At 30.9% G+C, this 18,624-nt stretch overlaps 1 protein-coding gene and 1 pseudogene across 1 annotated transcript in view; both read left to right on the top strand.

Annotated features, from left to right (window-relative positions):
• Positions 1–486, top strand: part of LOC21394638 (MADS-box protein JOINTLESS) — a 17,834-nt gene extending 17,348 nt beyond the window's left edge. Inside the window, exon 8 of the mRNA XM_024164557.1 lies at positions 104–486. Coding sequence (XP_024020325.1) covers positions 104–122 — 19 coding nt within the window. The 3' untranslated portion in view covers positions 123–486. The remainder of the gene's footprint in view (positions 1–103) is intronic.
• A 3,481-nt stretch (positions 487–3,967) lies between these two features.
• LOC112091306 lies at positions 3,968–12,440 on the top strand (annotated as a pseudogene).
• The last annotated feature ends 6,184 nt before the right edge of the window (positions 12,441–18,624 follow it).

Below are 18,624 nucleotides of genomic sequence, written 5' to 3'. Positions count from 1 at the left end.
AATATAGGAAGGGAGAGAAATTAAAAAACATGCTATTTTTGTGCAGCTGAAAGCTAACTTTTAGTTTGCCTAAGTGCATCTTTTTTTAATTTCTTAATTGCAGGTTACCATTCCCCAATTAGTGATCAAGAATTGAGGTATATCTATTTAGTTATAGCGGCACTTTCAATTAGATAGTGCAATTGTGCAGAGTTGAACTTAGATTTGAAAGCAGAAGTGTAATTAGAGCAGTAATGTACCTAAAGAGGGGTAAAGCTTCCAATTTCCATGGCATCCATTCGCAGCAACAAATCCAATCATGGAAGTGCAGTGTACAATTTATGATCAACACATTTTATCAGATTTATATTGTGTATCGATCATCTATAACATGTTATAGATGCCGAAAGTTATAATTATTTTTTTTAACACATTTTAGTTTTGTAACATTTTTTATCACGTCATATTCAACACAAGTCAATTATTGTAATTATCGACAGTCATTATGTGCATTGTAATGACTTACGATAGTTACTATAATTACTGAAATAATCTGACGTGACAATAATATAAAAAAAATAGTGTTCTGTCTTTTTGATACTTCGTCTTTTGACATGATATTTATTTTTGCACAAATATTTAGAAAATATTAACAGGGTACCTTATAGTTATTGAAAATGTCATCCTGATGAATAGAATAGAGATAAGTCTATCTTAGTAAGAGTTTCCAAGGTTATTATAGTTAAGTCTTTATTTATGAGAGTTTCAAAAGTAATTTATTTTAAGTATCTCTTTATGAGTTCCAAAAGTTATTTGGTATTATTCTCTTGAACAGGAGAGTTTCAAAAGTCTAATAATGTGTTTTAAGTCCCTTATGCAGTTATCTTTTGCTGATATACTTTTGGCACATTCTTTTGCGATAATGAATTGGAATCATTCCTTTGTTTGGTATGGAGTATTTGGGGGGACTAAATATATATATAAAAAAATGCTTGGCTCTTTATTATATATTTCCCAACTCAGACTGTTCAGTGGAGTATCATTTTTTTTATTAAAATATTTATAGTTTAAGCTACGTAAATTTCGTTAACCTCTTTAATTATAATTTTTTTCATGAAAGGGAAAAGTTAAAAGTTACCATTTGATAATAGTGATATTTTTATTATTGACCCCTTTAATTTAATCATAACTGTCCTTTTATTAAAGTAGATCAACTTAAACAAAAGGGGCAATATTGATTTTATATTAAATTTTAAGAGTTAATTCTAAAAAAAATTATTAATTATATTTTTAATGGCTAATTTATTCATAACCTCCTTATAAATATAATTTGGTTTATTCGATGTCTAAAGTATCAAATAGATTTTACATCTCATTTACCCAAGTTCTAAATTAATATTTAAGGGAATATTAGCCGTGTTTGAAATTAATCCTATTTTTATTTTTCACGTTTTTCGAAAAAGAAAAAATAAAAACGTTTTTAAAATGGCGTTTGGCGCAATAAAGATAAAAAACGGAAATGAAAATAATTTTTTGGTTTAGTGTAAAATGAAAGAGAAATGAAAAATGACTTTTAATCGTTTTTCATTTTTTATTTTTATTTTCCCCTCTCTTGAGCAAAAGAGAGAAAGAGATAGACATTAATATTTTATTTTACATTTAAAACAATCTCTTGATAATACTACCAAACGCATTTTCAAAAATGATTTCTGTCTGAGATTGAAAACGTTTTTATTTTCATTTTCATACAAAAAATAAAATTATTTTAAAACGAGTTCCAAACGCGCTCATTATTTCATTCGATATTTTTGAATTACATGTCTTGACCAATGTTCCGAGCTGTCCACGTACGTTACCATATTAATTATTTGAGATTAAAGTTAATCTGTAAATGGCCATCATAAATAGGATTTGATTATTTTCACGGAATTAGAAGCAATATTAGTTCTATTGTGAGCCAGTTCAGTGTATTAGGATTTGATAAGAATGTTTTATTCCTAACGCAAATAGACTATTAAACCATAACCTTACCAAAATGAGCGGAAATTCTAACTTTCCATGGAATTCCCTACCTCAAATTGATGTTGCTGCATAAAAGAAAAAGGAGAAGCAACTCTCTTCTTCCCTTTGGTGGGGCTCAACAGTAGAGAGAGAAGAGAGAAGGGAGGGAAGAGAGAAAAGCGTGAAGGAAATTTACTTTAAAGTGTTTTTTCATTTTCTTAACAAAATAAGAAAATAATTTGAATTGTTAGTAAATAATTAGATTGTTGTTTTTATTTGCTCAGTCATTTTTTCTTTGAGGTCTTTCTCTACAACACATTTACTAGGGTTTGTTATATTTTCTCGAGAGGGAGTGGCACACAAGTTAGTGCAGTGCATGGAGTGAGCAATGTTGGCTGGCGAGTCAGCATCGTGTTTAGAGGAGGCCAGATCTAGGGAAATAAGGTTGTGGCTAAAAGAACCCTACTAGAATGAGAGGAAGATGCGATCGGAGAAGATTCGCCTCAGCGAGTTTGGCTTGTGGCCGGTCATGGACAGGTGCATCGATTTTTTTTTCTTTTGTTTTTGTAAGATAATGGTGTTGCGATCTCCATCATACCAATGTTCTATCATTTACATGAGTTTTAACTCGTGTGACATCTAATAACAGAGGTAGTCTCACCACTCTATGATTATTTATTTATGTATAATTTGCCAGAGTTGTTTCCTTGCGATGTTTTGTTTGGCTTCTATTCTGCACGTCTATTGTTCTCGACCAATTGGAGTTTTTCTTCAACAGTCGAGGTGATGTTAAAAGAGCCGGTTGGATTTTGATTATTGGTGTGTCTTTAAATTTTCCTGTCATGGGAACTAGAAGCACAATCTTTACCTCTTTTTGCTTCATTACATTGTATTAGTGAAACTAATCTGTTATTAGGGTTAAGTGTCCTTATGTAATGAGGTTAGGTGGTGATTTACACATATAGTAAAATTTTGATAGCAAAGTTTAAATTTAGTAAGAATTTTGAAATATTACAAGAATAGCAAAATTTTATATCATTTTTATGCCATTCAAATAATGACTAAATCGTTATATATTACAAAATATGATATTATTATGATAATTACTATGTCATTTTTGCTATATTTATAATATTCTAAAAATTTTGCTAAATGTCAACTCAAGGTTTAAAATTTTGCCATCTAGTGTACTTACTTCCTAGATTATCCATAACCAAATTTTCTTAGGAGTCAATTAATTTCACACTGACCCAATTTGATACATTCATGATTTATTTTAAATTCCTAGGAAACTTCAAATTAAATACCTTAATAAGCTTATCTTTTACTCATAAATCTTCTTGTAAAATTAAAATGACCCCTTACTACGAATTATAAAGAATAATGAACATACTAGTCACTTACATTAAAAATTTTAACCCCTCAAAGAAAGAAAGTTTCTCTTCTATTTTCAACTTTACCGTCGGTTTTATATATCTTTTCAATCTTATGTGATTTTGATTAAATCTAACAGTCAGAAACTAATCATACCAATATACCACCTACGAAAAAGGTCTAAAAAAAGTCTCAGGTTCTTTTCAATCCTCGGGCGCACTTACCAGGTGTAAATCACGTGAACTCGACATTTGTTGCATGTCAAAACTATGCCGCTCAAGAAGAAAAATAGCACGCGCTTAAAGTGACGTACGTGAGTAAATTTAGCAGAGACATTTCTCTCTAAGTGTCTCTAAAACAGACTCAAATCCTCAATCTAATTTTAAAATTTTAATTGGTGTCTAACCAATTATATGATGTCAAATCATATAAAAAGTTTGAACTACTTTTTTTAAATAGAATTTAAATTGTTTTTTACCTATTTTTTTTTGCTTATCATGAATTGATGTTGTATGATCTGATTAGTTATATACTAATTAGACATAGAATCTGGATCTCTCTAAAACAAAGGCGTGAGTCTCCTTTTCTCAATCGGCTCCTTCATTTAATTAATTCTTAGAAATTCTCTCTTTGATCTGCCGCCATGGACGAAGAGTACGATGTCATCGTTCTCGGAACCAGTCTCAAGGAATGCATTCTCAGTGGCCTTCTTTCTGTTGATGGTTTCAAAGTAACTGATTATACTTTTCTGTTTATATTCTCGTGTTTTCATTTTTTGTTCATTTCTAGTTTCAACATTTGTTACTGGTTTTTTTTTTCCTTGGAAATTCTTGATCATTTTTTGTTTAAATCGAAGAGAATATTTGTAAGTGAATTTGTTTATTATTGTAGTCTCAGTACTTTGGGTTTGATTCCCCTAATGATCTTCCATCTAATTGCTTATTTGAGAGAGAGGGAAAAAATTTTTGATCTAATTATTTTTGTGATCGTCATTATTCAACTTACATATTGATATATAATTATAACGACAACTATAAATTAGCAGCAATTTTTGCAACAAAAATTACATATTTAACGTTAAAGAGATTTTTTGAACAACACTAAATTGTTTACTAATTAAAAGCAGGTGTTAATAATTCACTACCGTTGATAATTAGTAATTTTCTGATTTTGGTTGCTTTTATGATCAATTTGGTTTAAAATCAGCAAATATAGTACTAGTAAGATACCCTTTTGCTGTTTGTTTGAAACAGGTATTGCATATGGACAGAAATGACTATTATGGAGGGGAATCAACTTCTCTTAATCTTAACAAGGTTACTTTTATCACACCCTCAATCAGAACATTTGATAATTGCAAAACAAATATATATATATTATTCTAGTTTTCTTCTCTAATTTGTAATAATTAATTTCCTTTGGAAATTGATCTAATCTTTTTGTTGTGTACAGCTTTGGAAGCGTTTCAGGGGAAATGATCAGCCTCCCGAACATTTGGGCTCCAGCAGGGAGTACAATGTTGATATGATTCCTAAGGTATTTCATAGTTTCCAATGAATGAAAAATCTTCTTGGTGTTGAAAAGAAATTGTCGTTTTTACCAATCCTCCCACGAGTTTAAGCTATTAGCCTAATTAAAACGTGGGCAAACAATTTTATATTCTATTCTAGCTAAAAACAATTTTATATTCTAACACTGTGACTTTCTCTTCGAATTCTAGCGTTTGATAGAAAGAGCATGAATCTTAGAGATCAAAACACATTAAGGCCAACAGTACTTGAAAGCAATACTGAAGAGTTCAATCGCAGTGGCTTGAACTTTGGATCTCTTATTCTTATACCATATTAGTTTACCAATTCTATCATTTAAAAACCTAGGTTGTTACGAGATGGAACGCTAATAATTTTATGTTAAGTTATTTACACTGTTGGCCCTTGAGGATATGCACTTGTCTCACGTGAGCCACTAACATTTAGTTTTAGACGTCTAGCTCTCTTGAAGTTTTTGAGATATACAATTTTGGCCCTTTTGTTGTTAAAGTGTATTTCTGGACAAAATATAGCATGAAGATGGCTCGTAAGGATTTTAGAAAGGATAAAACCCTTTAAGAAATAAGCAGATCTAAAAAATGTCCTATATTTAAAGGAATAGCTAATTGTTTAAACAAGGACTACTCGAATTATACAAGAAACAACCACATTACTGCTAAGCAGCACGGATCATTTATTCATGAACTATGTACTACACCGCAATATAGCTAATGGTCTCAGCTACACTACCATTTTAGATATATTAGTATCTTTGAAAGTATGTTAAGATTCTTCCGTAAGCAACTTCTCTATTGTCACTTTCTCACGTGTTCGAAAATTTACGCGCCGTATGTTGTCGCGGTGAAATCCCCGACTCTCGATTTCTTCGTGTACTAGTTCACAATGGCAAATGGTGGTCTGGTTCGTATCCTAATCCACACAGATGTCACCAAGTACTTAAACTTCAAGGCTGTAGATGGAAGCTTTGTCTACAACAAAGGAAAGGTACAAATTTCTACAAACAATAATTTCTGATATAATACTTGTCATTTCAAACGGTTGAAACTTTGAAAATATGTTTAATATAAGCGTTCTTCTTAGATATATAAACTTCCAGCAACTGATGTGGAAGCACTAAAATCACCACTGATGGGATTGTTTGAGAAACGCCGTGCAAGGAAGTTCTTCATTTATGTCCAAGACTATGAAGAGAATGATCCAAAATCTCATGGAGGGCTGGATTTGATCAAAGTTACAGCTTGAGATCTTATCGCGTATACGTACTTCCATTTTTCCCCTTCATGCATACGTCTATTGTTTTACTCCCCCAATGAAAACTTTCATTGGTTATTATATTGTGTTTTAATCTACCGTTATTTTATTTTATTTTATTTTTTGATTAGAGAGATAATAGTTTTTGGTTTTGTTGACACTAGTATCCTTCTCTGTCTAGAGAACAAATGTAGAAGATGCTTTAACCAATCTCCCTCCCCATCCTTCTCTGTCTAGAGAACAAATGTAGAAGATGCTTTAACCAATCTCCCCCCCCCCCCCAAAAAAAAAAAAAAAAGAAAAGAAAAAAAAAAGGAGTTTTAGCCTGCGTATGATTAATGTCTAGTTTCCTTGACTTGAACTTTAAATGCCTGTTGTTCAATTAATATGTGGGAATTACTCTTCCCTTGGTATATGTTGTATATCATTACAATAATGTGACTCAATTGGCAGAATTAATTTGGACAATTTGACTTAGCTTTGTGAATACTTTTCCTGTTTTATAGGAAATATGGATTGGTCATGCCTTGGCTCTTCATATTGATGATACTTACTTGGATCAGCCAGCCATGGAATTTTTACAGAAAATGAAGGTGCGCATTTCAACTACATCTGTTGTTTTATGCACAATTGGGTGGTTGGTAACATGAATTGTTATGAAAAATTATCTCAACGTAACACTCAATTATATATTCTCACTCATGATATAAGCTAATCAACTTAGTTAATATAACAATGTCAGATATTTATTTGTTTTATTTTTATTTTATTTTATTTTTTGTAAAAGCTCTATGCTGAGTCTTTGGCAAGATTTAAGGAGGATCACCTTATATCTATCCACTGTACGGATTGGGAGAGTTGCCTCAGGTTTGTTTTTTTGTTCTTACTATTATTTAACAATATGAAGGGAGATAAAAGTTAGTTAGTTGCCCTAATAACTAGGCGCTATTGGCAGGCATTTGCTCGTTTAAGTGCAGTTTATGGTGGAACTTATATGCTTAACAAGCCAGAATGCAAGGTAAATTGTTTGGACTTTTTCTTTCTTTCTTTTTTCTTTGTTGTCCCTGAAAACCTCCAAGGCGTAAATTGCTCACAACTTATGCCTAAGGAATATTCATTTAAAAAAGGTGGATTTTCATACAAAATTCATTTTGATATTACAATTCAGTGTGATTCAGCGATGATAAAAATGTACCCATGTTTGGAATTTTGGAGATAGAAAGCCTGCCTGGATCATGCACTCTTTCTTCCTTCTTCCTGTTTTTTTCCCACCGGGTTTTGCAGGTTGAAGGCTATAATAAGGCCTCTCTTTTATTTTATCTGCAAAGAGAGTAGATCATTTCTTTTGTCAGTGTTTTTTTTAGGGTTTCCTTTATTTAAATTTTTTTTTTTGGTTTTATTAATTTATTGTAAACCTTCGGGCCCGGATTCTTCGGTCTTATTCCCTTTTTCTTTCTATATATTTTATTTTCAGTAAATTTGAGTGTGAGACTTGCTGTGGGATGTGGTCTGTAGTGGGTACCAACCTAGTTAAGATGTCTTTACAATCTGCAGATGTCAGTTGTCTTCTCTCATCGTTTACGAAAAAAAAAAAGAGTAGTAATTAGGCTTTAAAATGGACCACTAAGACCTTCTCCTAATTTATTGCTCTCCATTTAGTCTGTTCTTTGATTTAATGTTTTTGGATTATAGGTGGAGTTTGATAGCAATGGGAAAGCAATTGGAGTGACCTCAGAGGGAGAGACTGCCAAATGCAAGAAAGTTGTTTGTGATCCATCATATCTGCCTGATAAGTTATGATCTGACAAACACTTCTATATTGCATTATCTGCAATTTTTTTTTTCTACTACTAAAATGGGAATTCTATTATTTTCATATGAAATGTACATATATATAGTTGGAAATTTATATATAATATACAACAGGTTCAGAAAGTTGGGAAAGTTGCTCGGGCTATATGTATAATGAGCCATCCTATTCCGGATACCAATGATTCTCACTCTGCCCAGGTTATTCTGCCACAGAAGCAACTTGGTCGTAAATCAGACGTGTATGTGTAACATTTCTTTTATTTGATCTTCATATTTCCTTTTCATAGGGTGCAGAAACACCAATGCAAAATAAATAAATAAATAAATAAAGATCTACACTCGATATCTGAAACTGAAAATCAATAATAAACAAGAGTCCTGTGGGTCTTGAGTATGCTCGAGAGTTCTTTACTAGTTTACTAAATTCTTCTCATAAGCTCTTACCGGGGGGGGGGGGAACCCATAATTCAGCCTCATTCTTATTACTCCAAATCTTATTTTAGTGTGTTTTTTTTTTTTTTTTTTGTGGCATAGCTTTATAATCAGTTCCTTAATGACAAAACAGAAAAGGAATATAGCACCTGAAAGAAAGAAAAATTGTAGTGAATTAGGTTCCATTAAACTTTTATACTTTTTTAAGTTTGATATAGTTTACTAAATTCTTCTCATAAGCTCTTACCGGGGGCAACCAAAAAATAAAAAATAAAAAAACCCATAATTCAGCCTCATTCTTATTACTCAAAATCTTATGTTAATGTGCTTTTTTTGTGGCATAGCTTTATAATCAGTTCCTTAATGACAAAACAGAAAAGGAATATAGCACCTTCCATTAAATTTTTATAAGTTTGATATAAGTCTGATATGATCTAATGATTCAAGACAGTATCTTATACACTGTCATTGAATTTTTTGTAAATAGAATAAAATAATTTATTTAATCATCTCTATATTTCTGCCTTTTGAATTTCTGTTGTGCTAGGTACCTATTCTGTTGCTCCTATGCTCACAATGTAGCTGCAAAGGGAAATAACATTGCTTTTGTTTCAACAGAAGCAGAGACCGACAACCCAGAGGTAGAATTGAAGCCAGGAATTGACCTTACTGGTAGCTGTTGATGAGATATTCTATGACACCTACGACAGATTTGAACCCAAAAACGATCATCAAGTTGACAGTTGCTTCATATCAAGTGTGAGTGGACAAACACCTGTGTGTATGTTTTACCTTCAAAAAGTCATTATCGTGCCCTAAACCCACCAAAAACAGGCACACGGGGCCCACTGCGAGACCCACGTGAGCCCCACAGGTGGATCCCATTAGTTTGGGTGTGGTGTTAGGGCCCGTTTGAAAAACCTCATTAGGTATATGTTTACTTCATTGATTTTAAGTTAGAAGCAGATATAAAACATCTTGAGAATTCCCACCAAAAAACAAAAAAATTGAGAATTGGATAGTCAATATGTGCATTTGGGGGACTGGCAATTAAGTTTTGAATTTGAAAATTGCTTCTTTCTTCTTCTTCTTCTTCTTCTTCTTCTTTTTGGGTGTTCTTAACTATAACGTCCTATGCAGAGTTATGATGTAACCACACACTTTGAATCTACAGTAGAAGTTGTCCTTGCCTTGTACCACAACATTACTGGAAAGGTGATTTTTGTATCAACCTATGTCCATCCAATTTGATTACTATTGATTGATATAGTCCTTTTTTCACTTATCATTATAACAGTCATTTTTAAATTACTAGTTGAAAGCACGCGCGTCAACATGTTATTATTCCTTTAAGAGTTCAGTTTAGTGAAAAATAAAAATAGAAAGAGGAAAATTAAAGCTTTTAGTAAGATAAATTAGAGAGTAAATTATTTGTGGGTACATATAAGAAAATAGTATTTGAGATGATTATAAGAAAAATAATATTTAAGGAGGGACAAATATGAGAAGATATGATTTCGTTAAAACAATTAGAAAAAAGATATTTATTAGTGTCACATTTGGAAAAAAAAAGAAATTATTTAAACGGATATAAACTAGAACAATTTTATTTATAAGATAAATAGTGGTGGAAAGTTCGACTGAGAAAAAGAAAACATATGTAAATATGGAGCTTGTTTAGAATACTTACTTCGATAATTCATAGTTAAAATCTAAAATTAAAAGAAAAAAACCCATAAAAAAGCGAAGAAAAAAAATGGGTTTTGGTCAAAACAAGTATTATTTTGTGGAAACTATTAAATAATAAAAGATGCATTAGCTATTCTTATTTAAATGAGGACGTATTTAAAAAAAAAATTTCTAGTAGGGACAAATAAAAGGAAAATAAAAAATAAAAAAATAATAAGGAGAAAAATACCAGAACGCCCCTGTATGTTGTCTAAGTACCACTTTTCTCTTTTATTATGCAAATGCCTAAAATACACTCGTGTTTATAAAAATCAAATTCAAGATACCCCTAAAAAATTAAAATTTTAAAAATATATCATGTTATCTTTTTCAATTTATATTAAGTATAATGTTATGACTTAACTAAAAAGTTAGATTAAAAAAATCTAAAATGTTGAAATGAATATTTTAATCAAACAAATACTTCAATTATTTTTACTGTTTTTAATTTTTAAGAATGGTTTTATTTAATAACATGTTAAATTATCTTAAATACAGATTGAGAAGGATAATATTGTTTAAAAAAAAAAAAAAAAACCTTCAGTGCTTTTGGAGTATTTTGTAAAATTAATTTTTACAAAACAATTAAAAACAAAACATTTTATTGCTGAGAACATTTTAATAAAATGATTGTGTAAAACTTAATTTTGAGCAAAATTTTTTATTTATAATTAATTCATTAGAATAATTTGAACATTTTATGTCTCAAAAATAATCTCAAGGTACATAAAAGATGTTTTTAAAACATAAAAGTATATGTTTGATATTATAAAAAATACATGATACTTTCGAGATGTTTTCATATAATATAAAGTACTAAAATAATTTTATCTCTATTAAATATGTCACTTTCACACTTTTGGTGCTAAATTAAATTATTTAATTTAGCATGGTATTAGAAATATCCTAACATAAGTCATCAGATATAATAAGATAAGTTAGACACTAAATGCTACTTGCATCTTAATATATGTGTGTGTGTGGATTCTATCAGTATTTCTCACTAAATATAAAATTTTGATGGAATGGTATGATAAGAATCCAGTAATTGTTATAAATTTTTTTTCAACTATCTAATTTATTACAACTATTAGTTCAATATCTTATGACTAAAACAATAATATCCATTAATAATTAAATATTAAAATAACTATTAAAATTATATATATATATATATATATCCTATCCTACTTTTTTTTAGCGGGGGTGGGGGAGTTTCATTGCCCCCTCTTTTTATTTTGCCTTTTCTTTTTTAACTTTTTTTTTCTTTTTCTTCTTTTTTCTTTCTTATCTTTTCTTATTTTTTCTTATTGCATCTTTTAATCTTTAAATGTTATATATTTTCAAATATATTTCATTTAAATACTTTTATTACGGTTATTTAAAATATTATTTCCTTTTAATTACCCTACTAAATTAATTGATTCTTAAATGTGACCTTACCTGTGAGGAGAATAAGTTTTTTTTAGGGCTTTTCATTCCCCGTTTGTTGGCTTTTATACTTTTATAGTTTTTTTTCTTTTCTTTTTTAGTGTTTTTTGATTTTGTTTTTCTTTTCTTCTTTTTTTCTCTCTTATATTTTCTTATTGTATCTTTTAACCTTTAATTTTTATGTATTTTCAAATATATCTTATTTAAATACTTTTTTTACAGTTATCTAAAATATTATTTGTTTCTAGTTATCCTGTTAAATTAATTTATTCTCAAACGTGTCCTTATATAAACATCTTTTGCTTATGATCCTCATAAATTTCCATTCTAGTTGTGAAACATTTCGCGCAAGTTTTTTCTTAAGTTGTTTTTGTCCTTTTTTTTCTCTGTCTTTTGCCTTTTCTATATTTTATCTTCAATTTCTGAATGTTGCGGTCTGTCATGCTAAGATCTACATGTGCTGCTTCTACGGTGATTTTTGAAGAAAATTGAATAAAAAAGGCTGAGTTATGTTCTATGATGTGTTGGTGTGAATTGCAGGAATGCTAGAGAAAAGGCCATAGTATTTTGCTGCAGTAAAATGGGAGTAGTTGGCAAGTGGGATGACATCAACGCATCACCTGGAGAAAAAAGACAAAAAGCCCATAGAGATAATTCTAAACAAGGTCATTTGGAGCCTTAGCCTCTCACCAAGTGACACCTCATCATCCTTTTTGGTGCCCTAGAAGAGATTACATCCTAAAGAAGAAAAGGGGAGCCCTGTGAAAAAAAAAGGAGGAAGCTATCTTGCTCCCTTAACTCAGCGCACAGAGCCAGAGAAAACCAAAAGAAAAAGGAGAAGCATTAATAAGGCTTTATGCCATTTTTTGTGAGAGGGAAAAAAAAGGAGAAGCATTAATAAGGCTTTATGCCATTTTTTGTGAGAGAAAAAAAAAAAGGGAGCTAAATTAGTACATAACAGAGAGGAAGAAGAAAAGGGGACCAATACTCAGAGAAGGATTTTTCCAGCTTTCTTCATCCATTGAAAGCTTGCTTGAAGAAGGGAAAGGAGGAGAAAAAGATTGAAACTCCAAATCAGCTAAACTCTTTTCTATCTCTCTGTTGTATTTAATTTCTCTCTGGGTTTACAATTTTGTTGAACAATGTATTATACTGAGAATTTGGTTTTTGCAAATTCAGCCATGAGCTAAGTTGTTCTTAGCTAGAATTGTTAATGGAACCAAGGTTGTAAGAAAGATAGTTTGCTTATGGAATGTTTACTGATTTTATTCCTGTTCATCCATGTGTGTTGATTGATTATTTCTATTTTTGACTGGCCATCAACTATAGGATACAAGACTTAGATTAATACTGAGAAGGTTAATTTGAGTTAGATCTAACATGGATGATGCAAGTTCAATATTCTTGTTTAAATTTGTTGATTTGTGAATGATATAGAAATATATTGTTCATCTTGCATAATTCTTTGAAACCGGTATTGAAATTTACATTCTGAGAACTATATTCACATAGGAATATGTTGAAAATGGTTTGAAAAATTTTTAGTCATAATTAATTCAGAAGAATTTTATGCAGGAAACTAAGTTTCAGTTAACAGGAATAATAATGCTATAGCATTTCCTGCAGCATTTGCTGTCAGACTTGTCATTGAGGAGAAATTAACAATCCTAGTTTGTTTAAATCACTGATTACAACCCGTAGCTGCATTTTTGTCATTTCTATCACATTTAGCTTCATTTATATTACACTTATCTCTTTACATCAATTTAGTGAATATTTGTTTAGTTTATTCTTTCACTTAATTTGGTGTTTGCATGATTTCTACATTATATTATTGGTGATTCAATCTTCGTGCGAACAATATCCGTACTCCAGTATACTTTATTACTTGTATGATCCGTGCACTTGCAGAATCACACAACAACAAACATGGCACGTGTAAATTAAATAACAGAATTGAAAGTGACCGAATCCTAAATCGGGAAGCTTCCAAGGGTCTTCTAGAGAAGAAATGTCCTAAGAGAAACCCTAAAGGAAAAGGATCAGTGACGTGTCATAATTAGGATGAATTGGGAATGTTATCTTGATCATGGTAACTAACGTATAAATAAAAAATGATGAAGAATGAAAAAGGATCCTCTGGCCATGAAGAGGAGAGACCCCTTTTGTGACAAAAAGACTTTCTTTCAATCCAAATTCTTCTTTCTATCTTTCCGTTCATTGTTTGAGATCCTTTGGATATTCCCCTGACTTAAGCGTCGGAGTGTCTTTTGCAGAATGACTGGTACTGTTTAAGAGAAAAACAATAATTAACAATACAAGTTCGCTGCTGTGAGGATAAGAATTTCACCATCTTAAAGATAAGAACTCAGACTAAGCTCACCACTCAAAGGAATCCACCTTTGAGATAAGAGCTTTGATTAAAAAAATAACAACCACGTTTTTTTTTCCCAAACTGAAAGTGTGTTTTTTCATTCTGAAAGTTAGCATATTTCATCTTGGAACAACCTTCCAAGAATAGGAAAAGACTATAATTAAAACATAATAGGAAAAGTCTATAATTAATCTTGGAACAACCCTCCAAGAATAGGAAAAGATCACACCAATAAATAATAGATAATAACCACACTAATAACACTCCAAATTCATAGTGTTTAATTAAACAAACAGCTGGTCGAATAATTAAACCAAATAGTGGGCTGGTCAAACGTGAACTTTTGAGCTTTGAGTGCTTCTTGGACCATTAAGCTGAACTGAGTTGATTCTTCAGCAAGAGAATTCACGATAGGTTCAATTGCATCTTCAAGTGCATCATTCTCCCCTGGTTGAAAAAGGTCGTCCTCGAGTCTAGTGGCTCATCAGCATGATATGGGGATAGATCCGAAACATTGAAAGTTGCTGACGTTAGTTTATCAATCCATCTCAAAAATTTAAGCTGTTTGGAGGTGGGCTAACAATAGTTTTATACTTTCACAGTTGAAACTCCATAATCACCCGGAAGCTCCGCCTTGTAAGCATTGTCATTAATCTTCTTAATAATTTTGAAAGGACCATCAGCTCAAGGTTGAAGTTTTAGCATACTTCCTGTTAGGAAACCTTTCTCTTCTTAAATGAATCCACACCAAATCTCCTTCATTAAACACAACTTTCTTCCTATGCTTGTCAACTTGCCTTTTGTACTTTTTAGTTTGCTTCAAGATCTTGCTTCTCACCTGCTCATGAATTTGCTTAATAAACTTAGCTCTTTCATCAGCTTCCCCACTATAATGATTGTCAAAATGAATGGGAGATAAATCCAAAGGGCCAATAGGATTCATCCCATAAACTGCTTCAAGAGGTGAACAGCTAGTAGTTTGATTAGTTGAACGATTGTAAGCAAACTCGGCATGAGGCAGAAAGCTCTCATTATTCTCTAACATTCTTCTTCACCAAACTCCGAAGTAGAGCTCCCAAAGATCTATTAACAACTTCAGTTTGTCCATCCGTTTGCGGATGATTAGATGAACTTAATTGAAGCTTAGTTCCCAACTTCTTCCAAAGAGTTCTTCAAAAATGACTCAAAAATTTTGAATCTCGATCAGAGGTAATGGTTTTTGGAATGTCATGAAGCTTAACAATTTCTTTGAAATAAAGGTGAGCAACATGAGTGGCATCCGAAGTTTTATTGCACGAAACAAAATGAACCATTTTAGAAAATTTTGTCCACTACCACCATAATTGAATCTTTACCTCTTTGAGTTCATACTCACATCTTCCCAAGGTGCTGTTGGAATTGGAAGAGGAGTATATAATCCGGCATTGCTCCCATGCATCTTGGCTTTGTGACAAGTAACACATCTCTTCACAATCTTCTCAACATCTTGCATAAGCTTAGGCCAATAGAAGTGTTCTTGCACCATAATTAAGGTTTTATCTCGGCCAAAATGTCCAGCAAACCCACCGCCATGAGCATCGCGAATTATGGCATCTTTAAGTGAGCAGTTTGGTACACAAAGCTGCTTACCCCTGAAAAGGAAACCATCATGAATAAAAAAATAGGTTCTTTGGTCCACCTAAACAAGTATTCCAAAGAGTGCCAAAATCAGAATCCTCTTCATATAGGGTTTTAGAGCACGTTTGGTATAAAGGTTCTAAAACCTAAAATTATGATTCTGTTTTAAATTAATATTTGTTTATAAAAAGTAAAAAGTGGTTATGATTTTACTCACTCATAATCAGTGTTTAGTTTAGATAGTTCTGATTTAAGATTTGAACCATGATGTGATATTTTAAACTAAAATCACTCATGATTTTAAAACCGCCTCCCCTTAATAACCTCAAACCCAATCACCACAGATCGCATAGTGTTTAACAAAACATGTATTCTACTCAATGTATCAGCTACCTTATTCAATTGCCCTGATTTATGTTTGAGAGCAAATTGAAAAGCCTGAAGGAATTCCACCCATTTTGCATGTCGTGCACTTAGCTTGTGTTGGGTGCTCAAGCACTTCAATGCCTCATGGACTGAATAAAGCACAAACTCTTCGGGCAGCAAATAGTGACTCCAATGACTAAGAGCCCGGATTATTGCATAGAACTCTCTGTCATAAATTGAGTACTTCCTTTCGGCTTCGTTCAATTTTTCACTAAAGAAAGTAATATGTTTATTATCGATCTCCTAACGGTTTATAATGAAATCAATAAATTATTGATTCAAAATAATCAATCTTAATCAGTAATCTTTTTACATACATAAAAAGTCAAAAATATTTTTCTTTCATTTGACGTGTGGCATCACATGAAGGCTTCACCTTCTTTTTGTTTTCATTTCTTATTTTCCTTCAAACATTTTCATGATTTCTTTCTATCTTCTCTTTTTTCTATTTTTTTCCCAAAGTTCTTTTTTTTTTACTTTTTTTTTTTTTACTTTTTTTTCTCACTTTGCACATATTAAAATAAGTTATTTTAAATATATAATCTTACTTTTTCTTCTACAGTTTAATTATTTTTTATGTGTTTTTTGAAATTATTTTTATTCTCACTTACTCCTATTAACTAATTTTTACAAATGTCCATATTATTTATTTCTTAGTGTATACTTATTTTTTAAAAGCCCTTTTTTCTTCTCTTTTTACGGTTTTTTTTTTTATTTTACATTTTTAACTATGAATTAGTCAAGTGGTTTCAAATATCTCCATATTTATACATATTTTTTTTTTATGAGTAGCACTCTCAACTACTATTTATTATTTAAATAAAACTACTCTAATTTATCTCCATTTAAATAATTCTCTTACGTATGACTCTACTCAATATTCTTTTTCTAAAGTGGCCCTCATAAATATTCTTTTATCTAATTACTTTACTGAAATCATATCTTCTCATATGTGTCTCTACTTAAATATTTTTTCCTTAAACCTTTTGAATATTATTTTTTCATATATATTCCAGAAATAATTTATTCTCTAATTTGTCCACTAAAAACTTTGTTTTTCCTTTTAACTGTGCTCTACTTAAATTTTCTAATTTTTTAATAAACTAAAATCTTAAATTAATATTAAAGTTAATAAAAAAATTTTGAAGAAATTTTAAATATTTTTATCCAAAAATTATAACACGTTGAATACAAATGCATAACTAGTAAAAAGAACAAAAGTCAATAAGCGATAAACCACATCAATTGATTACTAAGGGGCTGTTTAGTTCACATTCAAGTTAATAATTTTGATTTATTGACGGAAACTTTGTAAGAGAATAAATTTTTGAATTCATATTCTTTATGAGATGAAAACACTGTAGCTAATGGTTGAGCTTTTTTTAGCTTTTCTCTACTCCAACCATTAGCTAAATAGTTAGCTATTTTTTGAGAATACCTTCCACACTAGCTAAATATAGCTAACATGGAGTGGCTAGTTATTTCATTTGTTGTATAATTTTATTTTTTTAACTGTAATAAATTGTAACATCCCCAAATTATCAAGCTTACAGTGGAAGATTTTTAATCTGATATAATCAATTTGCTGGTAACATTGATGAATGCTACTACTGAACTTAGTTTTTAAACAGAATAATTTGTATATTTGAAAAAGTCAAGCTAAATGCATGAAAGGAATCTTATTTTATTTCATAAAAATATTTATACATATGGTTACATACCAGATCAAGCATTTCAGTATGACAAAATTTCTCTTTTGTCCTCCTGACTTCGACATCGACTGCTTTTATATTTATTGTCCTTTCATTAATCTACAACACATGCTAAGTCTTGTGAGATAGCTCAGTAAGTAAAGCTTATGTTCTCATGCATATGAATGTCGTTACTTGTTCTAAAAACTTTCTTGAAAGTTTTTCGATGCGGTCTTATATGCTTATATTTTCTTTGTTCTGACCCCTGAGGATTCCCAGTCTAATAGGCTCTAGCGGGATTTTCTCATTTTTAAGGGTTTATTTATGCACAAATAATATGTTTTGAGTTCTAGTTCTGCGCTAGCTAAAGGAGTCTGGGCTAGCTATAAGCATAACACATCATTTGTTAAGAAAGCTGAATGCATGCTTCAAAATTGTATTTTCTTAAAGCCCCGTTCATTTTGCTAATTCGAGTTTAGAATTCGAGTTTTGCTACAGTAAAAAGTTCTCACAAACAATCACATCTAACTTTTTTACTACAGTAAAAAGCTCTCACATAAAATCACATCTCAACTCGAACTAAAAACTCGAATCAGCGAATTAAACAGGCCCTAAATCATGGTAAAAATGCTCAAACATTCTGCAGCAACTAAAAACATTGGGCTTGTTCTCTTGAGTGAAAAACTCAAAAAAAAGTAACTCGAGTTACAACTTTATTCGAGTTCATGTTCTTTTAAATTTAAATTCGAGTTCAAACTCGAGTTTAGGACTAAAACTCGAGTTCAAGTTTCCCCTTCAACTCGAGTTCAGAAACTCGAACTCAAATTAATGAACAATACTTTTTCTATTCTTAAAAATGCTATAACTTTTTCGTTTTAATTCTGATTGAGATGATTTTTTTTCTATGCGTTGACAACGAAAAGACGAATAAAATCTGACCCATATACCCTATTAAAAT

This window comes from Morus notabilis, unplaced genomic scaffold, assembly GCF_000414095.1.
Source record: "Morus notabilis unplaced genomic scaffold, ASM41409v2 Scaffold651, whole genome shotgun sequence".
Classification (NCBI taxonomy): domain Eukaryota; kingdom Viridiplantae; phylum Streptophyta; class Magnoliopsida; order Rosales; family Moraceae; genus Morus; species Morus notabilis.
This window is presented reverse-complemented; position numbering and strand designations above follow the sequence as displayed.